The 27364-nt window shown below is 39.6% G+C and overlaps 1 protein-coding gene across 1 annotated transcript in view; it reads right to left on the bottom strand.

Moving 5' to 3' along the window:
* LOC122810842 (rano class II histocompatibility antigen, A beta chain-like) overlaps positions 1-26622 on the bottom strand; it is a 271294-nt gene extending 244672 nt beyond the window's left edge. The window contains exons 1-2 of the mRNA XM_044082396.1: positions 26499-26622; positions 5785-6087 (exon numbers count right to left, since the gene is read on the bottom strand). Of these exons, the coding sequence (XP_043938331.1) occupies positions 5785-6087; positions 26499-26622 (427 nt within the window). The remainder of the gene's footprint in view (positions 1-5784; positions 6088-26498) is intronic.
* Positions 26623-27364: the final 742 nt, after the last annotated feature.

The following is a 27364-nucleotide window of genomic DNA, read 5'->3' as shown; positions in this document are numbered from 1 at the left end:
AACATCGATATCTGTGCAGTAACTGAGACCTGGTTCAAGGCTCCAGAGAGCACCCCTGCAATACCAGGCTACAACTCTTACCACACTTTTTGGCCACCAAACCAGGACCAAAAAACTAAAGGTGGAGGAGTGTCCATATTCACCAAGGATATTCACTACACTAGGTTTGTTGCCCAACACAATGTGTCTGAAATTCTCCAGGTGCAACTAACACTAGGTAAGACTGCAATCCAAATTGTAGCTTGCTACAGATTCCCCACCATGCCCTAAGATTCTCACTACACCTTTCTAAACATACTGGAAAATATTAAGATGCAACCAAACACCCTAATACTGGGTGATTTCAACTACCCTGCCATTAACTTGGAAAACTACTTGTGTACCAACACCTTTGTCCAGTGGTTCTTGGAATTCATAAATTCCAATGCCCTGGATCAACTAATCCTTAGTCCCACCAGGGGCTCCAATATCCTAGAACTGGTCATTACCAACATGGGAAATCGATGCTCCACACCTATGGTCACCTCCTCGTTGGTCAGGTCTGACCATAAGCTAATCACTCTTGACATCTACATCCCACCCCCACCCCCCAGTAAGGAAACCTCTGTAAAAAAACTTCTCCAAAACCAACTTCATGCTACTCAAGTCAGAAGTGGCAAACTTCATGACACCCATGCAGATGGGAACTGAAAGTTCGACTGCTGAGTCCTACACTAAGGCACTGTATGAGCACATCCACTTGTGCATGAATTGAGCCATCCCCAGCAGAACCAAGACGCTCTCCTCCAAAAAATGGAAGCCAATCTGTTGGTCCCTTGCCATAAACAAACTTTACAACAAAAGGAAGAAACTGTTGCAGAAAAGAGGAAAATCCCAGGATGCAAAAAACTCCCTTACCAGCCTCAGTAAGAAGCTGGGATTCCTCATAAAATCCTCCAAAGCTAGTTATGAAAATAAAATTGCCAAATATTCCAAAGACAACCACAAGGCATTCTATAGCTATGTCAAGAATCTAAATGGCAATGCTCAGATCTGCTCTGAGCTACAACAGAATGACATTAAATATACTGATCCCAAGGATATTGCCAATATCCTGGCAGATCGATTCAGTGCAAACTTCACCCTCTCTCACACCCTAAAGGGCCCATCTCAATACCAAATGATTGCCAAATGATGGTAATAACGGCCACACAGGTAAAAAACAAACTCTCCAAAGCTACGAATACAGCATCCATGGGACCAGACGACATCCCAGGCTGTGCACTACATGAACTACAAAATGAACTGGCACCTCACCTGAGTGTCATGTTAAATTATAGCCTCACCTCAGACTTCGTACCCACTGAGTGGCGCACAGCTACAGTTATCCCATTCCATAAGGGGGGATCCACCTTGGATCCTGAGAACCACTGCCCCATCAATCTGATGAGCCTGATCTGCAAGGCCATGGAATGTATTATCATGGAACTTATAAACAAAGACATTGGCAACCTTCAAACACTGGACCCCATGCAGTTTGGGTTTGTGAAGGGCCGATCTTGTCTCCTGAACCTAACTGACTTCTTTGAATCAGTCTCCAGAGCCATGGAGAAGGGTAAGGTGGTCCACACAGCCTATATGGACCTCACCAAGCCTTCGACACCATCCCCCACTCTGGAATTATAGATAAGCTTACTAAGCTGGGCATTTATCCCTACATCACTCAATGGGTTGCCAACTGGCTTACTGACAGAACCCACACTGTAAAAGTAGCTGACTCCAAATCCAGCTCCAGTCAAGTGACAAGTGGAGTACCTCAGGGTTCAGTCCTGGGACCACTCTTGTTTGGCATCTACTTCTCTGAAGTACAGGCCAACACTAAGGGACTCTGGCTAACAAATTTCGCAGATGACAGCAAACTTGGAGCCATTATTGAATCCCCAAATGATGTGGATATTCTACAAAAGGGCCTTACAGAAACAGATGCTTGGTGCCAGAGTCATGGGCTCATGCTCAATGCCAAGAAATGTATAGTTATCCCCTTTGGGAAAAAACATGTACCCATGAATTACCACATAGGTGACAGTACACTAAACACCAAAAGTGTGATAAGAGACTCAGGGACACAGGTGGACAGTGGTCTCACCTTCAATAACCACATTGCCACAGCAGTCAGGAAATCCTTCTATGTGGCACACCTCATCACTAAGGGTTTTTCATCCAGAAAAAAGGAGTTCATTGTCCGACGCTACTCATCCCTCATTAGATGCATTACAGAATACGATGCCCCATTTTGTATGTACCTCTCAAGACATCTTCAGCAACTGGAAAGGCCAAAGAAATACCTCACTAAAGGAATTACAGGCCTAAATCAGATGCCCTATGCTGACCATCTAAAAAGACTTCACCTATACTCTGTCACATATCGCCTACTCAGAGGCGATCTCTGCTTAATATACAAGGCCATGTCAAACCCAGAGCTGTTGGACATGCTGTACTTAAAGAAATCCCAATCCCTCAGAGACACACACTCCAGGGATCTAAACTTTGTCATCACAATGAACAAAACATGCTGGAGGGATAGGTTCCTGACTCAGAGACTCCCCAGACTCTGGAATACATGTCAAGCAAAGCGCCTCTTTGGCCCTCTTCAAAAGGAACCTTGATGATTGGATGGGAGATAGAAAATTCACCCTGGGGATCACGTCAGTCACCCTGCTAGACAGGGGTCCAGGGAAGCAAATACTGTGGAAAGAAATAGCCAGGGAATTGTTATGGCTAGAGTTGTATAGGCCCTAGGGCCGATAGCCTAGTACCAACCTATGAACCTATAAACCTATGAGTGACCGCAAGAAGTATGGAGGTTATTGATAAAGATGTTGAATAGCAGAGGACCATGGATTGAGCCTTGGGGTAGCCCAGTTTGGATAGAGAGGAAAGGGGAGCAAGAGTTACGCCATCTAACTGATTGTTGTCTTTTAGAGAGTTAGCTGGAAAACCAGTCGAGGGTAGTGTGAGAGAGGTTGAAATGGAATAGTTTAGAGAGCAGTAGAGAGTGAGAAACAGTGTTGAAAGCTTTAGATAGGTCGAGGAACAGGCAAGATACAAGTTTGTTGTTGTTGCTAGCCATAGCAACAGTTTCAGAGAAGGAAAAAAAGGCAGTGGAAATGATGTGTTTAGGGCAAAGCCCATGTTGTGTAGGAGTGAGGAGATTTTCTTGGATAAGATATGTAATTAACTGAGGGTGGATACATTTTTCAAGGATTTTAGACAGAGGAGACAGGATAGCAATTAATCTGAAGTTGCTAGGTTCAGTTGAATTACCATCCTTGTGTCGAAGTTTAGTGTAGAAAGATTTTCATAGGTCAGGAACTATGGATTCTTGAATGGATCTATTAATTAAAATAGAGACAGGAAAAGCAAGAGTCAGCAGCTATTTTAAGGAACTTACAAGGAAGGTTGTCAGTAGAGGGAGAGCAGGGTTTTAGTTACGGGAATAGTTTTCTGATGTAGGAAACAGTGACAGGTTTGAATGAGAAAGTGTTGGCATTGGCAGTCTGAGTGAGAGTGGTAGAGTGATTTGTGTTACAGGCATCTGCATTAGAAGGGGAATTATTAGGAATGAGCTTGACAATAGTCTCTATGAAGTATTTGTTAAGAAGTATGGGGGGAAATCAGATTGTAGGGTGCATGCATACTTTACAGTGCTTTGCTGTAGGTGCTGACTGTGTGATTGGCTACCTGTGGTGCATTGCACCTGTCTAGTATATCATTAACATCATTTAATGGCCTTAGTTTAAGTTAAACAGGGGTTAAAACTAATTAATATGTCATTGGCTTTTAGATACACTCAGCACTGTGGTGCGCTGCACAAACACATGCCCCATAGGTAAACAAAGCTTAACACTTAGTAGTCACCCCCCCCCCTAGATTTCCATGCTCAGCATAGCAGCGCACCATGTAAACACATGGAAACACACTCCCCTAAGTTGAACAAAGCTTAGAAGTTAGTGCACACACATCCCTGAAAGAGCATGCTCAGCACGGTGGTGTGCTACACAAGTAGGCGCAGTTAAGCTGAAATAAGCTTAGAAGTTATTGGACACACCCTCCCCTGGTGTCAGCTACCTTCTCTGTAAACACCGACATAGTTCTCTGCCTACACGGAGGGGATATACGGACATGATTACCCCTTTATGCTATTCAGTAACTCCACCTCATTTTCATAGGTATCCATGCTCACAGCCTGGAAACTACATGCTTCAAAGCCCTACTACATTAGCAACAGCACAAATTCATTTCTGTTACATAATATTCATTTTTTTTTCCAATTTTTTTTATAAAACATGTTTGCACATAGTGGCACACTGTGTAAAAATGCCCAGATTATTAAAAAAAAGATAATTATTTATTTCCTTCAATTTTTCAAACACATGGAGGATAGTGCCACTCATATCTGTACATAGTATGCCATTTCTGTCCACCTAGCTACATTTTTACAGCCCCTTTTGTCTGTCTACATTCCTGTACATGGAATTTTTATATGTACACTATGGACACTGACACGGGGTCTGCAGAGCTGCCCATTTGCTTGCTGGATCGCTCTACCTGCCTCATTTGCATGAGATTCATCTGCTTATGAGGTGATTTGCATGTCACAGAACTTCCTGTGTTGGTGCATGCAAATGTGCTGCCCAGCAGTGTTTACTGAATATAAAACTGCTTACTTTCATCTAAGCAGCATGGCATGATGCCTACATGGTAAAAAAGACCATGTAGCCTTTATTAAATTCCCCATAAGTCTTCCAAATATGAAGTATTATAAAAAAGGAATGTTTGAATGTTTTTACTGTAATTATTGCCAGTATTAGTATACTGGGTCACAGAGTCAATAGTTAATAATATGAACATAAATGGACATTTTTCATACAAATCTAAATTTGTTGTATAATTATTATTATGTAATTCCTGTACTGCTTTCTATGTCAGAATAACCACCATAGAACTTAATTGTAAAATTTATGAGCACAGGTATGCTAAGTATAGATGATGATAAAAATGTCCTTAGTTTAGTAAACATTATAGTAATGGCACGTATAAGGTAGATTTTAAGTTTATAGTTTTAGATCAAGTATATAAGTTTGAAAGTTTGTTTGAAGCAGAAGATGAGTTAGATTGGGGGGTATTTATGGCAGGTTAAGTGAGATACTTGCTACCCTGCTGGCCTAAATGGTTAGGAAAATTTTATTTTTTTTAAGAGGAAAAGAGTTAGGCACTGATTGATGAATTAATTAAGACATGTGGCTTTTGAATTGTTCAAAAGTTGTGCACCTCTTTGCATCATTCAGTTTGAGGAAGTCTTGGGAACAAGACAAAAGTGCTTACTAGATGTCTAATAAAGTGTATGTTGTGCTTTTTATTCAAGCCATTTTTTTATTTTCACTAACACCTCTTCAGATGCAATGTTTAACATATTTTAATGCATAAGTATCTTTTATACTGTGATAGCAGCCTCTACTTTCATACAAATGTAATCTAATCATCAATTGTTTGTGCAACTGTTAATGTATAGTATTTGTCTTTTCATGTATATTAATGAATGCATGTTTAATTATGGTTTTAATATGTTGGAACATTTCTCCCCAGCCCTCCACTGAAAAGAGGTTTTGGACTAAACCCAGCTGGACAAACCCAGTAAATGAAAGCAAAATAAATAAATAATAAACTACAATAAAATACACTGCTCATTGCATGAAGTTATTTTTTTCTAGGAAATAATATGATAATTTGGAATGCATAGCTTACCTTTAAGAATATCATTTATTTTAAATGTTGAATTGATAGGCTGGTCTAATGATGTGTGATTAATTTTGCAAGTAACATACGAGTCTATTTCTGCTCGAACAGTGATGTTACTTTGTACTTGATATGTCTTGTCTGCACCATATGGCTGGATATCTGGTTTGAATCCATGCAGCTCCTCCTCATTTTTCCACCAGGTAAGATTTATCTCCTTTGGGTAAAATCCAGTAGAAACGCAGCTGACGACCACGCTGCTGTTAATATCAACTCGATGTTTTGGTCCAGAGACTGATGGAGGGGAAGGTTCTGTTCAAAAATGAAATATTAAGAACTAACTTATCAGACAGAAGTAATAAATGTCGACTCATTAACTACAATATTAATGCAACGCTATTTATAATGAACATGCCTATCTGGTAATAAAATAAAAATGTATTATTACTGATGTATTCTCTCTTTAATATAAAGCACAGAATCATAAAACTTTCAAACATCACAACTTAACAATAACACATATATATATATATATATATATATATATATATATATATTTTTTTTTTTTTTTTTTTGAGTGGTACATGGTTGTGAACACATGATCTCATACAGAAATAGCACCCCTGCCTCACTGCATTATTCAAAAAGGACTAAGGTTGGGAATATACATCATATCATGTCATTTAAGATTTCCGAACTCCAGCTGCCTGATTCTCCCCCAATCTCTGAAAGTAAGTGTAACAGCACCATGCACGGCCTGCACAATTGTCCCTTACAGTTCAGGAAAACAAGAATTATTGCATCTCTTTGATCCCAAAATCTGACAGATAGAAATAGAAAATATGTATCACAAACACGTCTGACATTGCTGCAACTAAAGCAGATTTCAGTTAAAACTGCAATAATAATAATCATAACAGAAAAAAAACAAGGGAATTAAATTATATTTTTATCATGTCAGGCTAGAATTTATGAAGACATCCCTATCACATACAACAATGTTATGATAAGAATTATGTGCATGTTGTGAATTTGTAATACTTTGCAAATAATTAATTTTATACAACACTCACTGCACCATGGAGATGTAGCATAATGATGTATAAAACACCCACTGCACCATGGAGATGTAGCATAATGATGTATAAAACACCCACTGCACCATGGAGATGTAGCATAATGATGTATAAAACACCTACTGCACCATGGAGATGTAGCATAATGATGTATAAAACACCCACTGCACCATGGAGATGTAGCATAATGATGTATAAAACACCCACTGCACCATGGAGATGTAGCATAATGATGTATAAAACACCCACTGCACCATGGAGATGTAGCATAATGATGTATAAAACACCCACTGCACCATGGAGATGTAGCATAATGATGTATAAAACACCCACTGCACCATGGAGATGTAGCATAATGATGTATAAAACACCCACTGCACCATGGAGATGTAGCATAATGATGTATAAAACACCCACTGCACCATGGAGATGTAGCATAATGATGTATAAAACACCCACTGCACCATGGAGATGTAGCATAATGATGTATAAAACACCCACTGCACCATGGAGATGTAGCATAATGATGTATAAAACACCCACTGCACCATGGAGATGTAGCATAATGATGTATAAAACACCCACTGCACCATGGAGATGTAGCATAATGATGTATAAAACACCCACTGCACCATGGAGATGTAGCATAATGATGTATAAAACACCCACTGCACCATGGAGATGTAGCATAATGATGTATAAAACACACTGCACCATGGAGATGTAGCATAATGATGTATAAAACACCCACTGCACCATGGAGATGTAGCATAATGATGTATAAAACACCCACTGCACCATGGAGATGTAGCATAATGATGTATAAAACACCCACTGCACCATGGAGATGTAGCATAATGATGTATAAAACACCCACTGCACCATGGAGATGTAGCATAATGATGTATAAAACACCCACTGCACCATGGAGATGTAGCATAATGATGTATAAAACACCCACTGCACCATGGAGATGTAACATAATGATGTATAAAACACCCACTGCACCATGGAGATGTAGCATAATGATGTATAAAACACCCACTGCACCATGGAGATGTAGCATAATGATGTATAAAACACCCACTGCACCATGGAGATGTAGCATAATGATGTATAAAACACCCACTGCACCATGGAGATGTAGCATAATGATGTATAAAACACCCACTGCACCATGGAGATGTAGCATAATGATGTATAAAACACCCACTGCACCATGGAGATGTAGCATAATGATGTATAAAACACCCACTGCACCATGGAGATGTAGCATAATGATGTATAAAACACCCACTGCACCATGGAGATGTAGCATAATGATGTATAAAACACCCACTGCACCATGGAGATGTAGCATAATGATGTATAAAACACCCACTGCACCATGGAGATGTAGCATAATGATGTATAAAACACCCACTGCACCATGGAGATGTAGCATAATGATGTATAAAACACCCACTGCACCATGGAGATGTAGCATAATGATGTATAAAACACCCACTGCACCATGGAGATGTAGCATAATGATGTATAAAACACCCACTGCACCATGGAGATGTAGCATAATGATGTATAAAACACCCACTGCACCATGGAGATGTAGCATAATGATGTATAAAACACCCACTGCACCATGGAGATGTAGCATAATGATGTATAAAACACCCACTGCACCATGGAGATGTAGCATAATGATGTATAAAACACCCACTGCACCATGGAGATGTAGCATAATGATGTATAAAACACCCACTGCACCATGGAGATGTAGCATAATGATGTATAAAACACCCACTGCACCATGGAGATGTAGCATAATGATGTATAAAACACCCACTGCACCATGGAGATGTAGCATAATGATGTATAAAACACCCACTGCACCATGCAGATGTAGCGTAATGGTGTTTAGAAAACACACTGCACCATGGAAATGTAGCATAATGATGTATAAAACACCCACTGCACCATGGAGATGTAGCATAATGATGTATAAAACACCCACTGCACCATGGAGATGTAGCATAATGATGTATAAAACACCCACTGCACCATGGAGATGTAGCATAATGATGTATAAAACACCCACTGCACCATGGAGATGTAGCATAATGATGTATAAAACACCCACTGCACCATGGAGATGTAGCATAATGATGTATAAAACACCCACTGCACCATGGAGATGTAGCATAATGATGTATAAAACACCCACTGCACCATGGAGATGTAGCATAATGATGTATAAAACACCCACTGCACCATGGAGATGTAGCATAATGATGTATAAAACACCCACTGCACCATGGAGATGTAGCATAATGATGTATAAAACACCCACTGCACCATGGAGATGTAGCATAATGATGTATAAAACACCCACTGCACCATGGAGATGTAGCATAATGATGTATAAAACACCCACTGCACCATGGAGATGTAGCATAATGATGTATAAAACACCCACTGCACCATGGAGATGTAGCATAATGATGTATAAAACACCCACTGCACCATGGAGATGTAGCATAATGATGTATAAAACACCCACTGCACCATGGAGATGTAGCATAATGATGTATAAAACACCCACTGCACCATGGAGATGTAACATAATGATGTATAAAACACCCACTGCACCATGGAGATGTAGCATAATGATGTATAAAACACCCACTGCACCATGGAGATGTAGCATAATGATGTATAAAACACCCACTGCACCATGGAGATGTAGCATAATGATGTATAAAACACCCACTGCACCATGGAGATGTAGCATAATGATGTATAAAACACCCACTGCACCATGGAGATGTAGCATAATGATGTATAAAACACCCACTGCACCATGGAGATGTAGCATAATGATGTATAAAACACCCACTGCACCATGGAGATGTAGCATAATGATGTATAAAACACCCACTGCACCATGGAGATGTAGCATAATGATGTATAAAACACCCACTGCACCATGGAGATGTAGCATAATGATGTATAAAACACCCACTGCACCATGGAGATGTAGCATAATGATGTATAAAACACCCACTGCACCATGGAGATGTAGCATAATGATGTATAAAACACCCACTGCACCATGGAGATGTAGCATAATGATGTATAAAACACCCACTGCACCATGGAGATGTAGCATAATGATGTATAAAACACCCACTGCACCATGGAGATGTAGCATAATGATGTATAAAACACCCACTGCACCATGGAGATGTAGCATAATGATGTATAAAACACCCACTGCACCATGGAGATGTAGCATAATGATGTATAAAACACCCACTGCACCATGGAGATGTAGCATAATGATGTATAAAACACCCACTGCACCATGGAGATGTAGCATAATGATGTATAAAACACCCACTGCACCATGGAGATGTAGCATAATGATGTATAAAACACCCACTGCACCATGGAGATGTAGCATAATGATGTATAAAACACCCACTGCACCATGGAGATGTAGCATAATGATGTATAAAACACCCACTGCACCATGGAGATGTAGCATAATGATGTATAAAACACCCACTGCACCATGGAGATGTAGCATAATGATGTATAAAACACCCACTGCACCATGGAGATGTAGCATAATGATGTATAAAACACCCACTGCACCATGGAGATGTAGCATAATGATGTATAAAACACCCACTGCACCATGGAGATGTAGCATAATGATGTATAAAACACCCACTGCACCATGGAGATGTAGCATAATGATGTATAAAACACCCACTGCACCATGGAGATGTAACATAATGATGTATAAAACACCCACTGCACCATGGAGATGTAGCATAATGATGTATAAAACACCCACTGCACCATGGAGATGTAGCATAATGATGTATAAAACACCCACTGCACCATGGAGATGTAGCATAATGATGTATAAAACACCCACTGCACCATGGAGATGTAGCATAATGATGTATAAAACACCCACTGCACCATGGAGATGTAGCATAATGATGTATAAAACACCCACTGCACCATGGAGATGTAGCATAATGATGTATAAAACACCCACTGCACCATGGAGATGTAGCATAATGATGTATAAAACACCCACTGCACCATGGAGATGTAGCATAATGATGTATAAAACACCCACTGCACCATGGAGATGTAGCATAATGATGTATAAAACACACTGCACCATGGAGATGTAGCATAATGATGTATAAAACACCCACTGCACCATGGAGATGTAGCATAATGATGTATAAACACCCACTGCACCATGGAGATGTAGCATAATGATGTATAAAACACCCACTGCACCATGGAGATGTAGCATAATGATGTATAAAACACCCACTGCACCATGGAGATGTAGCATAATGATGTATAAAACACCCACTGCACCATGGAGATGTAGCATAATGATGTATAAAACACCCACTGCACCATGGAGATGTAGCATAATGATGTATAAAACACCCACTGCACCATGGAGATGTAGCATAATGATGTATAAAACACCCACTGCACCATGGAGATGTAGCATAATGATGTATAAAACACCCACTGCACCATGGAGATGTAGCATAATGATGTATAAAACACCCACTGCACCATGGAGATGTAGCATAATGATGTATAAAACACCCACTGCACCATGGAGATGTAGCATAATGATGTATAAAACACCCACTGCACCATGGAGATGTAGCATAATGATGTATAAAACACCCACTGCACCATGGAGATGTAGCATAATGATGTATAAAACACCCACTGCACCATGGAGATGTAGCATAATGATGTATAAAACACCCACTGCACCATGGAGATGTAGCATAATGATGTATAAAACACCCACTGCACCATGGAGATGTAGCATAATGATGTATAAAACACCCACTGCACCATGGAGATGTAGCATAATGATGTATAAAACACCCACTGCACCATGGAGATGTAGCATAATGATGTATAAAACACCCACTGCACCATGGAGATGTAGCATAATGATGTATAAAACACCCACTGCACCATGGAGATGTAGCATAATGATGTATAAAACACCCACTGCACCATGGAGATGTAGCATAATGATGTATAAAACACCCACTGCACCATGGAGATGTAGCATAATGATGTATAAAACACCACTGCACCATGGAGATGTAGCATAATGATGTATAAAACACCCACTGCACCATGGAGATGTAGCATAATGATGTATAAAACACCCACTGCACCATGGAGATGTAGCATAATGATGAATAAAATACACACTGCACCATGGAGATGTAGCATAATGATGTATAAAACACCCACTGCACCATGGAGATGTAGCATAATGATGTATAAACACCCACTGCACCATGGAGATGTAGCATAATGATGTATAAAACACCCACTGCACCATGGAGATGTAGCATAATGATGTATAAAACACCCACTGCACCATGGAGATGTAGCATAATGATGTATAAAACACCCACTGCACCATGGAGATGTAGCATAATGATGTATAAAACACCCACTGCACCATGGAGATGTAGCATAATGATGTATAAAACACCCACTGCACCATGGAGATGTAGCATAATGATGTATAAAACACCCACTGCACCATGGAGATGTAGCATAATGATGTATAAAACACCCACTGCACCATGGAGATGTAGCATAATGATGTATAAAACACCCACTGCACCATGGAGATGTAGCATAATGATGTATAAAACACCCACTGCACCATGGAGATGTAGCATAATGATGTATAAAACACCCACTGCACCATGGAGATGTAGCATAATGATGTATAAAACACCCACTGCACCATGGAGATGTAGCATAATGATGTATAAAACACCCACTGCACCATGGAGATGTAGCATAATGATGTATAAAACACCCACTGCACCATGGAGATGTAGCATAATGATGTATAAAACACCCACTGCACCATGGAGATGTAGCATAATGATGTATAAAACACCCACTGCACCATGGAGATGTAGCATAATGATGTATAAAACACCCACTGCACCATGGAGATGTAGCATAATGATGTATAAAACACCCACTGCACCATGGAGATGTAGCATAATGATGTATAAAACACCCACTGCACCATGGAGATGTAGCATAATGATGTATAAAACACCCACTGCACCATGGAGATGTAGCATAATGATGTATAAAACACCCACTGCACCATGGAGATGTAGCATAATGATGTATAAAACACCCACTGCACCATGGAGATGTAGCATAATGATGTATAAAACCCCACTGCACCATGGAGATGTAGCATAATGATGTATAAAACACCCACTGCAACATGGAGATGTAGCATAATGATGTATAAAACACCCACTGCACCATGGAGATGTAGCATAATGATGTATAAAACACCCACTGCACCATGGAGATGTAGCATAATGATGTATAAAACACCCACTGCACCATGGAGATGTAGCATAATGATGTATAAAACACCCACTGCACCATGGAGATGTAGCATAATGATGTATAAAACACCCACTGCACCATGGAGATGTAGCATAATGATGTATAAAACACCCACTGCACCATGGAGATGTAGCATAATGATGTATAAAACACCCACTGCACCATGGAGATGTAGCATAATGATGTATAAAACACCCACTGCACCATGGAGATGTAGCATAATGATGTATAAAACACCCACTGCACCATGGAGATGTAGCATAATGATGTATAAAACACCCACTGCACCATGGAGATGTAGCATAATGATGTATAAAACACCCACTGCACCATGGAGATGTAGCATAATGATGTATAAAACACCCACTGCACCATGGAGATGTAACATAATGATGTATAAAACACCCACTGCACCATGGAGATGTAGCATAATGATGTATAAAACACCCACTGCACCATGGAGATGTAGCATAATGATGTATAAAACACCCACTGCACCATGGAGATGTAACATGATCAGCTTTAATAATTGGCTTAATTACTGGTGTCATTCTAAGGGGATCCAATGTCTGTCTGCCTGGGATGACATGCTTGACAAGCCACGCTGTTTCACAAGGGACAGCTTGCACATGTCACCCCTGGGCTTCCGGATATTGGCAAAGGCTCTTGCCAGCCCCATAGTGCCTTTTTTAGGCAAGGCTCAAATGATAAACCTACTGCCCTATTAAACAAAAATGGAGAAAAACTAAGGGTAATACTTCTCAATGCCAGAAGTCTAAACCTCAAGATGCATGCCCTCGAAGCCCTTCTCAGTATGGAGAACATCGATGTCTGTGCTGTGACTGAAACCTGGTTCAAGGCTCCTGAGAGCACCCCAGTACTATCAGGTTATACCTCATATCATGCGTTCCGGCACCAAAATCCGGACCGAACCACAAAAGGAGGGGGAGTATCCATATTCATAAAGGATACCCACACCTCCAGGTTAGTGGCAATGCACAAAGCATCGGAGACCATCCAGGTGCAATTAACCATAGGTAAAACTGCCCTACAGTTTGTAACATGCTACAGACCACCTTCTCAAACTCAGGAAACCCACACAGCCTTCCTGAAGACACTGGAGAGTATGAATGTCTCTCCAAACACCATCATATTGGGTGATTTCAACTACCCAAACATAGACTGGGAACATTACTCAAGCCCCAACACCCTAGCCCAAAGGTTCCTTGAGTTCATAAACTCAAATGCTATGGAACAACTAGTCACCATTCCCACAAGAGGAGAAAATATACTAGACCCGATCATCACAAAGATGGGGACAAAATGCTCCACACCGGAAGTATATCCCTCATTGGTGCGATCAGACCATAAATTAATCTCACTGGAGATCCACATCCGCCCCACCCCAGCAAAAAAGACCACAGTGAAGAACTTCTCAAAAGCAAACTTCACACTTCTTAAGACTGGAGTGGTATCCTTCAAGGCCCCCGAGCCAGTGGAAACCACAACCCACGCTGCTGAAACCCTTACAAATGCCTTCTACGAGCACCTCCAGCAATGTATGGATCAAACAATCCCTAATAAAATCAAGACCCTTTCCACCAAAGGCAGGCACCCAGTCTGGTGGACCCCAGCCATAAACAAACTCTACAACAAGAGGAGAAAGCTACTACATGACAGAGCAAAATCCCTAAAAGGGAAGGCATCTCTGATCAATACTAGCAAAAAACTACGATCACTCATAAAATCATCCAAGGCCAACTTTGAGAGAAAAATCACTAATGACACAAAAGACAATCATAAAGCCTTCTTTAGCTATGTTAGAAACCTGGGTGGAAACTCCCAGATATGCTCAGAATTTGTCCAAAATGATAAAAAAATCACTGAACCCACAGACATTGCCAACATCCTGGCAGACAGGTTCAGTGCAAATTTCTCCCCTCCCCCAAAGGAGAAATATCTATCCCACCAGAGTCTAGCCTCCCAAACATCTCAGATGCCCAGGTGAGAGCTGCTCTCTCTAAAGCAAAAAACACAGCATCAATGGGACCGGACGGTGTCCCCGGCTGTGTGCTACACGAACTCAATGAGGAACTAAACCCACACATAAGGCTGCTGTTTAATCTTAGCCTTACTACAGGATACGTACCAAAGAATGGCATACGGCAACTGTGGTCCCACTCCACAAAGGTGGTGCTTCTACGGACCCTGGAAATTACCGCCCCATAAGCTTGACGAGCCTTGTCTGCAAAGCTATGGAGAGGATCATAATGGAACTCATAAATAAAGACATTGGGGACCTACAGACACTGGATCCTACCCAATTTGGCTTTGTCAAGGGCAGATCCTGCCTCTTGAACTTGGTCGACTTTTTCGAAACAGTCACTAAGGCCATTGATGAGGGTAAGGCAGTTCACACAGCCTACCTTGACCTAGCAAAAGCGTTCGACACAATACCCCACTCGGGCATCATAGAAAAGCTCACCAGCTTAGATGTAAACCCATATGTCACAAGATGGGTTGCAAACTGGCTCAAGGACAGAACACACAGGGTTAGAGTTGCTGGTGCCATGTCAGACTCTAAGCCGGTCATGAGCGGTGTCCCACAGGGCTCAGTCCTGGGCCCCCTCTTGTTCGGCATTTATTTTTCTGAAGTGCAGGCAAACATAGGGGGATTTTGGCTGACAAAATTTGCAGATGACTGCAAACTGGGCACCATAATTGACACTCCATCAGACACAGACATCCTCCAGAGAGGTCTCATAGAAATGGATAACTGGTGCCTGAGCCATGGCCTTAAGCTAAATGCCAAAAAATGTATAGTCATACCCTTTGGGAAAAACAAGGTAACCCCTAATTACCACATAGGTGGTAATCCATTAAACACAGAAGAAGTTATCAGGGACCTGGGGACCCAAGTTGACAGTAACCTCTCTTTTGACACTCACATTGCCAAAGTGGTTAGGAAGACCTTCTACATTGCCCACCTGATCATGAAGGGATTCACATCCAGATCAGGAGAGGTCATTGTACCCCTGTACTCTTCACTTATCAGACCAATGATTGAGTACAACGCCCCATTCAGAATGTACCTTACCCGACACCTGCAGCAGTTGGAAAGACCCCAAAAGTTCCTCACCAAAAGGATAAAGGGGCTCAAACATATGTCATACGATGCCCGACTGAAGAAACTCCAGCTCTATTCAGTCGCATACCGTCTGCTCAGAGGTGATCTGTGCCTGACATACAAGGCCATGTCCAACCCAGAATTAATGGACATGCTCCACCTCAAAAATCCAAATCCACCAGAGCCACGAGCAAGAGACTTAAACCTCAACACAGATATAAATAGGATGTGCTGGAGGGACAGATTCATCACCCAGAGACTCCCTACACTATGGAACAGAATCCCAGTCCATGTGAGGCAGAGCCCCTCACTGACTCTGTTCAAGAGAAATCTTGACGAATGGATGGGAGATCGTAGGTTTACCCCAGGAATCATCTCTGTATCACTTCTGGACAGAGGCACAGCAAACTAATGGGTATAGTATTCTCATCCTAAGGGGTGGTGAAAGCCACACACACTCTGGCTAGGCTTATAAATGCCCTAGGGCAGATAGCCTAGTATGAACCTATGAACCTATGATCCATAATGATGTATAAAACACCCACTGCACCATGGAGATGTAGCATAATGATGTATAAAACACCCACTGCACCATGGAGATGTGGCATAATGATGTATAAATACCCACTGCACCATTGAGATGTAGCATAGTGATGTATAAAATATGCACTGCACCATGGCGATGTAACATAATTATGCAAGCATTGCGACAAACCATGGTTTTGTATGAGGTTCTGCAGCAGTTGCATGGAGAAATGTGGTGTTATAATAGTAACCATTAGAAACATGCTGTGCATTTTTAGTGCTCAGAACAGCATTATTATTATTATTATTATTATTATTATTATTATTATTATTATTACAACACTCACCTCAGCTCAGAGCTATGTAGGATAATAACACTAAGCATTACAAAGAGGTAGTGCATTTTCAGTGCTTAGATGAATATTTCTCTTTAACATACACACACACTGGAGAGAAGATAAAATTAGCAATAAAAGGAGAGTAGTATTGCTGGAACTGAATTCATCCTCAAGTCTTGGTGAATACCTTCAATAGGTGGACCCTGTTTTTACAAAATCTCACCAAGATGACACTCATGTATAGGCTGCATTTTATATAGTATATGTCATGCACAGAAGTTTGTTAAAAATAAAAAGACAGGTGGGTAAACAAGTCCCAGTATAAAAATCAAAATGCTAAATCCTGGTATGTGCACTGGTATCAGGACTGGAAAAATTACAGTGTAAAATCCTTAAGACATAGAAACATTCATACAATGGGAATAGGCCAGGCTCAGGGGGATAATGTTAACCATGTTGTAGAAGGAAGCAGTAGTCCACAAAAACCACAAAAACCTGACAGGTCAAAAAAGAGCCATAAGGATGATAGAGTGGACTATTAAGGATGAAATTATATAATGTTACTATTATGCAAAAAGCCTAGAATTTCCTTATAGGAGATATTCAAAAAGATTAAGAGATAAATTCGAAGAAAGAAAAATTCCTGCACAAGAAAAAGCTTTCAGAAGCTTTAAATGAAAATTTGATTTTATTAATACAACAAATCCATGCAAAGCAGAAAGCCAAACTAATTGATAAAAAATCAACTCCAAAGACGTTTGAAAAGAAATACAGGCAAAGGCACCCAGATATGAAAAATGTCACAATATAAAAAATAAGATCTCTACAGCAGAAGATTAATAAATTAAGGAGTTAAACAAATAGAAGCTGAAGTTATAGAATATGTATGAAGTGAAGGATTTAACAGAGAAAGTCTAATAAATGTTATGTCACAGGATTATAGAACAATGAGTCCTCAAAGTAAGGAGAAACATGTCATGGTCATGGGAAAGAAAACTAAATTTATTATGGTGAAATATGCATGCAAAGGAGGAAGCAAGGCTTAACAATACAAACAAGCAGCACCAAAGATATTTGAAGAGAAATACAGGCAAAGACATCCAGATATGGAAAATTTCACAATACAAAAAAATAACAAACAAAGGGGAAAAGTAGAAAGGATGAGTAATGGAGATGTTGGAGAAATAGAAACTGAAGTTATGGATTACTTGCAAAGTGAACAATTTAGTGTATAAAATCCATCTCAGGTAATGTCACAACATAATGGAAACATGAGTCCAGAAATTAAGGAGAAACAGACTGAACAGAAAGCATCCAATCACCTGTCATGTGAAGATGCTTTGGAGCCTTCAGTAGAAAACCAGTACAAAAGTTCAAATGGAGTTGCACAGCAAGGGAAGGAGCAGGAAGCAGTGACAACTCTGACTCAGTTAATGTTGTGGAGTGATAGGCCAGTGAGTTCCCATATGAAACAGCAACAGATGACACAGGATGCAGCTGAAGAGAATATGTCACAGGAAGATGTTCTGAAACTTTTTGTAAACTGCCAGCAGGAAAAAGAGAGCAAATAATGTACCCTCAGTCAAGGGAGCCCGCAGGATTTTTTGCAGGGGGGTGCAAACACAAGCCCCGCCCACACTGCCCCACCCCCTATGCTGCCCCGCCAACTCACCCCCCACCCCCACCCACGCAGCCATTCCAGTGTCCCATTACTTTGCTATTTCTCCCCATTTTATAGAAATTGTTCAAATCTGTGTGCATACTTGTTTTATGCTTTACTTCTACAATGACTACAGATATCTGGATTTCATTTACAACTTTTATTTCAAATTTTATAGCACAAACACTGACAGACATTTACTAAACGTAAACAAAGCAATAGTCTTACAATGAAAACAGACTTAGCATTAAAACTTCTCTACCTTTGAAACCCACATTCACTGAAACAGCATCAAAACCCACATTTCATGAACATGCATCTGGCCAGTAGCAGGGTAAGTTTACCTTTGGCCAGTTTCCAAATCATAGGCTCCTTGCACACATTTTTAGAAACATGCAAGAGTTCTTCGATTCACCTTCCTGACTATTATACTACATAATTGAATTATATCCCTTGTATAACACAGCACCACTTGTTAGAGTGCGTTTTAAATTTATAGTTCTGAGTATCTTTCCTTTAAGCAATGAAACAAATCATATGAACCAATAATGACAGCCTGCCCAATTCAGAACATTTCAACCATAAAGGAACACTCAAACTTCTGTCATAAAATCCACCAATATCAATCAGTATGCAGAATCTCTGCAGAAGTAAAAGTCATCTGAATAATTCCACATTAAAGAGATCTGAAACCAATGAAGAGGTTGTTGCTAGAAAAAAAACTTTATATTTCAGTGTTTCATTTACAAATTCAGTGCCTGTTGCCCTTGAAGAATAAATTGCATGTGCTACATGAAAATAAATGGTAAGTTGATATATTGCAATAGGGAATGGGTGGCAGGCTGAAAAGTAGGTTCATAGTTATTAGGTGTCTCATCCAAAAGAGGACATACTAAGAACTGCAGTACCATACCCCCTTAAAATACAAATGTACATGCTGTATGAATAGAACCTACAGCCCTTTGCATCAAGATACATGTATGCTACCTGCTGTGCTAACACTGCTTTAAAATTCTATACCACAATAATGATACCATTTGCTAAACAAAACAGTTGCACATAAATTCCACCTGTTAGAACTAACTAGGGCATTTCTCTGTCACACACACACCTCAACTTCAGTGCAAGAAATACGTAAATAGATTAAGTTACAACAACTGTAAACTCTGTGACCATGGTGTGCATTTGTTTTTGACAGAAAGGTATAAGGGAACTCATGGCTATATATATAGTTGAATCTCTCTGTACTGAAGTACTCCCTACCATGATGCTGCTTAACTAGTGTGTTTGCATTCAGAAACTTACAGTTTTTATACTGAATTTTTATAGCTACATGAATGAGAAAATAACCAATTTCCTTTTCAGAGCCTAAGCTAAAAAGTTCACTCCTTACAAGCACTGCTTGCCCTGGAAAACACACACACACACACACACACACACACACACACACACACACACACACACACACACACACATATATATATATATATATATATATATATATATATATATATATATAAATATATGCATCAGAGACCTAGTTCAAGACCGATGGCAGCACTCCTTTAATGCAGGATTTCAATACCTGCCACAAGTTCAGGCCTATCACCTGAGATGAAAAGGTGATGGTGTCTACATATTCTTAAAGAACATTTCATCTCCAGACTTGCTAGGTGAGATAATGACGTGGAATTCCTCTGCATCCAACTTAGCATTAACAAAACTCCTTACTGTGTCATACCTAACAATGGTCCCCTCTATGTTCCCCATCAGTCCATATCTCCTAACTAATATGGTGTCCCTATGCATTAAGCCAACACCATTATTCTAGTAGTCGTCAATCACATTTTCTCCCAAAATTGCCATTTTGAGGAAGGATTATTAGGGGAGAGAAACATTTTGAGCCAAAATTGGGGACAATGGAGAGGTTTGGATATTCCCAATTCTACAAAGCGATTTGCCCATACCTCTCAACCTCTTAATGCAGGAAATCTGGACAAGGCTAAATATATTGGAGGAACATACAAACACTACTAAAAATTGCTCTTGTATAAACTTGACAGTTGATAGAATAACAGGTCTTGCATTAGCATGCATTTTTTTGAAGGTTATGACGTCTGAAACTCAAATGTCTGTCATTTAGTGACTTCATTGCATGAGGAACAAACCAAAAATAAGAAGCAAATATCTATTCATTCTGCAAAGATATGGACAACTGAGAGGTATAGTTCAACCAGGGCTGTCTGAGTTTGCTCCAGTATCACATAGTCCCAACACATCAATGAACCAAACACAAAAATACACAAAAACATACTCGGAGGCTCTAAATAAAAATCTACCTAAGCAACAGAGATCTCCAAAGCAGACAAAGCAAACGCCAACTCAAAACAAAACATGCACAACACATAGCCCACAAAGTCAGTGTGCCAAGCAGCCACAGCCCTAAAGGCTGAATAACACACCTGATACTCTTGTAATAGGTGCCTATTGTCAGACACACTGACGTCCCGCTCACCAGGCTGAATAAAGAGAAGGTCACGGTGAGCTGCCTGTCGGGTGCTAGGATCCGCCACATGTGGTTGGATGCTTCAGTCATGACATACGAGCAACAAGTAAAGATGTATGACACTTCACTCCAGCCTGGTGCATTATTACTATCTCTACATCTTGTGCAAAGTTCACTGCTACACTTTATTCAAAGTACTGGTGACAATGCCAACTCATACAGCAAGGCAGCTTTTAATGAAAAAGGCTGACACAGAGAAATGGAAGAAAACAAAGTGGAATAAAGTGGCATTGTACATATGATGAAACCTGCATGCTGACATGTGTATGGAAGGCTATTACATCAGCACTACTTGAATGAAAGGATCAAGCCTTTACAAAAGTGATGCAAGTAGCAAAATGAGTAAACAAATTATCACATTTGGGCAAAAATTTGAAGTGAGTTTTGTGTACAGAAAAGTCATCTTAAGGCAGCAAAAAAGCTTTTACAAACATGGCTAGGGTTATACAGGGTCATCTGTACAGGGTGAAATGAAATCAAAATATAAAAGGCTAATAATGGTAGCCCAGGATAATTGACTACATAGACATTGGTTTACAAAATCTATTGCACACGTGGGAGAAACAGACAAAATGCAAGTTCTGTAAAACTGAATTGGAAACAGTTGCACACCTTGTTGCTGGGTGTGATACACTCATGCCAGAGGGAATGTATAGTGAAAGGCATAGTAATCTGGCAGGACTGTTGCACTGGGGATTGTGCAAACACTACAATATAGTAGGAGCTGAGAAGCATTGCAAACACAAACTGCAAAGCAGTATAAAGGATGATGAAGTTTATATCAAATGAGATCACCCATGACCAACAGTTCAAAAAATAGATGAGAGAAAACCAGATATACTAGTCCATGAAAAAAAGACAAAAGTAACACTGATCATCAAAATTGCTACACTCAGTGATTACAGTGTCTTGTGTACCAAGAAAGATGAAGTCATAGAATACCAGTGTCTGCAGGCAGAAATAAGAGCGATGTGGAAGAAAGATACCCAGACAGTTCCGATAATAGTAGGAGCAACAGGTCTAATAAAAATGTACGGCTACAGAATTACCAATAAGTGTCAGTTTACCACAAGCCGTTCCTAATGATAAGCAAATTCAACACTCACTTCGATTGTAAAATAGATGTTGTTTATTATAAAAATAAGAAACAAACAATAAAAATTCAAACTGACACCATGAGTTAAGCATTAAGCATTATAATTAAGCAACATTTATAATGTTGTACTGCCCAACATCCCAAGAATTGAATACTATTATTCATAAATATTGGTACTTAGTAACTAATGACCCAAGTATATCAGAAATTATGGTTGAACAACCTGGAATAGTATACAAGATGGGAAAGAATATAAAAAGGTTACTGGGTCAGCAATTACCAATCCATAGGATAAAAAGTAATGGAAGGGAGAATCATACCAGTAAATGTGGTAGTTGTAATCAATGCAAATTTATTAATGAAAGTAAAGAGGTGGTGATCCAAAATATATTAAAACCAGAGTGAGATTCATTAAAGGGAATTGTAATACGAAAATGGTTATCTATATTGCGTTATGTAAAGAATGCTCTAGTTTTTATGTTGGTAAGACAGAGAGATGTCTGAAAAGATATATATATGAACATGTCTACAATATTAAGAAAAAAGATACTACCAACACACTTTATAGACACACAGAAATGAAAGGACACACAGAAGGATTCAAATTTGCTATTGTTGATATCAAACAGGACCCACGAGGTGGTGATGTGAAAACATTACTAAGTTTTAAGGAGGTATGGTGGCAGTTAAAATTAGATGCTACCACATTACCAGGATTGAATGACTATTTCCGTAAACCCATTTTATCCATACAATAGAGATTACAGTATTGCATACATCTTACTATTCCAACCTCTTGTACATCTGAGATTTTGGAGATGACACATGTGGGACATTAAAGAGTTAGGGGGGTGTGATGTCCCAAGGGGCACACAATATCACAACACAGGACACATGTATCACACTCAATATAGTCTGTTTATGAATGTGTATATTCAGTTTGTGAATTTTTAATTGGTTATAGCATGTGGCCAGTTGGATGTATACATATTACAGCCTATTACACTTTATAACCACATTACCATCACACACACACACACACACACACACACATATATATATATATATATATATATATATATATATATATATATATTTAGTTTTTTTACACATTTTTTATATATTTTTTCACATAAGATGTTTTTACAAGCATTACTTTTCATTCTTGTATGGTTATTTTATTTTTCTAACTATTTATTCAAATAGGTAGGAATATTCTTCATACAGTGGGTGTATATAATAGGAGTCAGTTCGGTGCTTTATAAAATGGGAGACATCATTCTGTTCATAGTATTTCACATTAAATTAGGCTTGGTGAAATATGATCACGGCTTTTCAAATAGTGCCCGGTGACCAGTTCGGTCCACTGTTCTATAGCTTAAGGACTATGTTTTTGAAACTGCTACTTTTTAGTCACACAAATGTTTGTGAAATCATGATCAACGCTCTTCTAAGAGTGCTTTGACATCAATGCGGTCTGTTTTGTGCATTTGTAATAGTAGCTGCTAGTTTCCTAACTATGTGAAAAACATTTCTAAAAGTGTTTATAAATTTCAATCTTACCCAGTATTATTAGTAGTGCTCACTATACTTGCCATGGGAACCTTCCAGAGACAAAATGGGAACAGAATGGCTATCAGACTTCCACCTCAAGGATACTTGAACTGTTCCTAGCATACTCGGCATATGTGGCTCAGGGGTCTATATCATAAGAGCAAAAGTTCAAAAGAATGAAACACTTAATCAAAAATGCACAAACATCGAACTTTATATTGTGGGGAGCTGCGCCCTCTACACCCCCCACTAAATATATATTCCAACTACAAGGTCGCACTACATTGAGGAAAGGGCAAACATTCCTATCCTCACTGTACTGCAACCCCAGAAAAAGCATTTCTATGTCCGGCATTTTCGATCATAAGAGCATTCGCTCTTTTGAACTTTTGCTCTTATGATATAGACCTGTGGATCAGTATATTTATCAGCCAGTGTTGCCTCAGGGCACAGCCAAAAACCATGTGTGCCTTGTATGGTAGGGCATCATTTCATAATGTGCTTGGTGCAATAGATTGCACCCATATTGCCATTAGGACCCCATCTAGACCACAGGGCTAGCAGTATTGGAGCAGGAAGGGCAGCCATTCCAACAACTGCCAGGTAGTGTGTGATGCATGGAGGTTGCATCATTAACATGTCAGCCCAGCCTCATAGCAATGTCTACGATTATGACTGCTAGCTTATGAGCATACTGTACTGCCTCTTATTATGTGGTTGGATTTGACATGGTCTCCTTGTTGATAAGTGCAAACTTTTTCTAGTCATACTAATTTAAATAGGTATAGACTGTAAAAGCTATTACTGAGTAAAATTCCTCCTTTTTTTTGTTTTGTCTCCCCTCTTTGTTTTGTAGTTGATGCAGGTTACTCACCAAAACTTTGGCTAACAACAGCAGTCCATAACCAGAAGGGAGCTACTGAAAAGCACTTCAACACTGCCCTGCCTCAGACATGGATTATCATTGAGCAGGTTTTTGGCCTGCTGAAACCCTGTTTATATTGCCTGGTGGAGTCTAGGATAACTTTCGGTATGAGCTACTACTGCATGAAGGATGTTTATCACACATTGCATTCTGCACATCAAGATCATGTCGCTATGGGAAATGAGGGGGAGTAACGGATAAAGATGGAAGGCATCACCCAGAACCAGAGATAAAGACAGAATACATTAATGAAGGTGAGACTAAAAACATCAGAAAGGATAGAGAGGGAAGGAAAATTCAAGGGAAAATTTAACAAATGCAACAAAGATGGGGTATGGTCAGAGAAACTGTTGGGTGAGGGGAGGTAGAAGGGCTGGTCAGGGGCCTAATAAAAAAACTGAAGCAAAAGAAAAGGGGGAGATTAAGGACAATACAGTAAATGCCTAGGACCATTTCAAGCCCTCTTGGAAAGGCTAGATTCTTTTAAAAAGAGACTTGCCAATCCCTTCCTTTCTAATTAGTGATTTATGATCTCCATGGCATCTCTTAAAGATGATTTCAATAGGAGATCACATGCCCAAATATGGATAAGAGTTCTCTAAGTACCTACTTAAGTGATTCAGGAGCCGCTGTAAGCAATATCATCCAGTTACACCTTGGAACAAAACCAATACACTTGCAAGGCTTTGGAGGGAAAATCTCTTGAGCCCAGATAAGTCACCCAATAGAAAAAATAGATGAGTCTCTGGATCTCAAATGCAAAACATTATCTGGAGCAACATACTTAAAAGTAGAGGATATATCATTGATTAATGCAATAGAGAATAACTTAAAGAACCAGTACAGAATAAGTTATTTCTAAGGTTCTGTGTACATATAGTATCAAGGACGTGTATAAGGAAATTATATCTTAGTAGAACTACTAAAGACATCTTTCCCTGGATTTGTTTACCTAATATATTGCTATCAAAATATCTTTGCCAGAAACAAAAATGATTTGAGTTGGTACCCAACTCATTTTTAAGGTGAGGAAAGGCTCTATAAACCTGTTATACAATATGCAATAAAAAGGGAATCAGAAAATGCTACCTTAAATTTAAAGAGGAGGCTACCTTAAACACAGTAGAGATGCACAAGGTATTTTACAAAAGTTATATTTCCCTACAAAAAGTCTTTACTGGCCAGTACAAAAGAATAGATGATAGTTATCAGCTGACAGCTGATTATAGAAAGTTAAACAAACAGTTCCTCGACCACTCCTATTGATGTGCAATGTGTCTGATCTTATTTATCAGATTCGAGACAACATAAAAATGTTCCGTACTGCATGTGAGAGATGGAGTTTGGAGTATCACTCTGGATAAAAATTTGCATTTACCATACCTCACCAACAATAAACTTGGACGTGAATGCCTCAACATTTTCAGGGTTGAAACTTAATCCCAAAAACTGTCTGCTAAGGAAGTCCTCTATTAATTTCTTAGGAGTGGCTGTGATTGCAGGTCCAGTCATTATTAGTGAGGACAAAACATTACATAGCTAATAAAATAAGGGTCCACTCCCTGCCACTGTTACAGGGTTAAGGTAGGCTTGGATTATCTAAAGATTTGTAAGAGAATGGATTTAGAATATACTGGCAAAACAAAAGAAATAAGAAGAAAGATGAGCATCTTAAGTGGGATTGAGATCAGCATCCTAACTTGTAAGTTCACACAACACACACTTACTCTAAAAGTGTCCCATCTTCCGCTCGTTTCCTCCCGCTTGCGAATCCATCCATTTCAGTTCCCACTCGCTCATGGTCCCATTTTCCGCTTGCGAACCTCAAAACCGTTCGTCCATGTTAGTTCCCGCTTGCAAAACTTGAAAATAGGCGCGTGGTGATGTCAGCACGCCCGCGACCGTTCTTCTTAAAGAAGAACGCATGATGTCAGCATGGACTTCTTTCTTCTTAAAGAAGAACGTCCAAAAAAAAAAAAAAACTTTTTTTTAAAATTATAACATTAGTCAGCCGATTCCAGGGGGGTGCAAGTGCACCCCCTTGCACCTACCTGCAGGCGCCCTTGCCCTCAGTTTAGAAGAAAAAGATCCAAGGGATGAGTTGCTTGATTTAATAGTGATGGATAGACATATTAAGATCAATGAAAGAAGTAGATTACAGAAAGTAAATAAGACCCAAAATGGGATATATTACTATCCAGCTAAATTAATAACAGATAAAGTCTTATCACTAAAATGCAGAGCAGTAAAGGAA

Source organism: Protopterus annectens, chromosome 9.part0 (assembly GCF_019279795.1).
Source record: "Protopterus annectens isolate FY-2018-M chromosome 9.part0, PAN1.0, whole genome shotgun sequence".
Lineage (NCBI taxonomy): Eukaryota > Metazoa > Chordata > Ceratodontiformes > Protopteridae > Protopterus > Protopterus annectens.
Note: the sequence above shows the minus strand (reverse complement) of the source record. Positions and strands in the feature narration are given on the sequence as shown.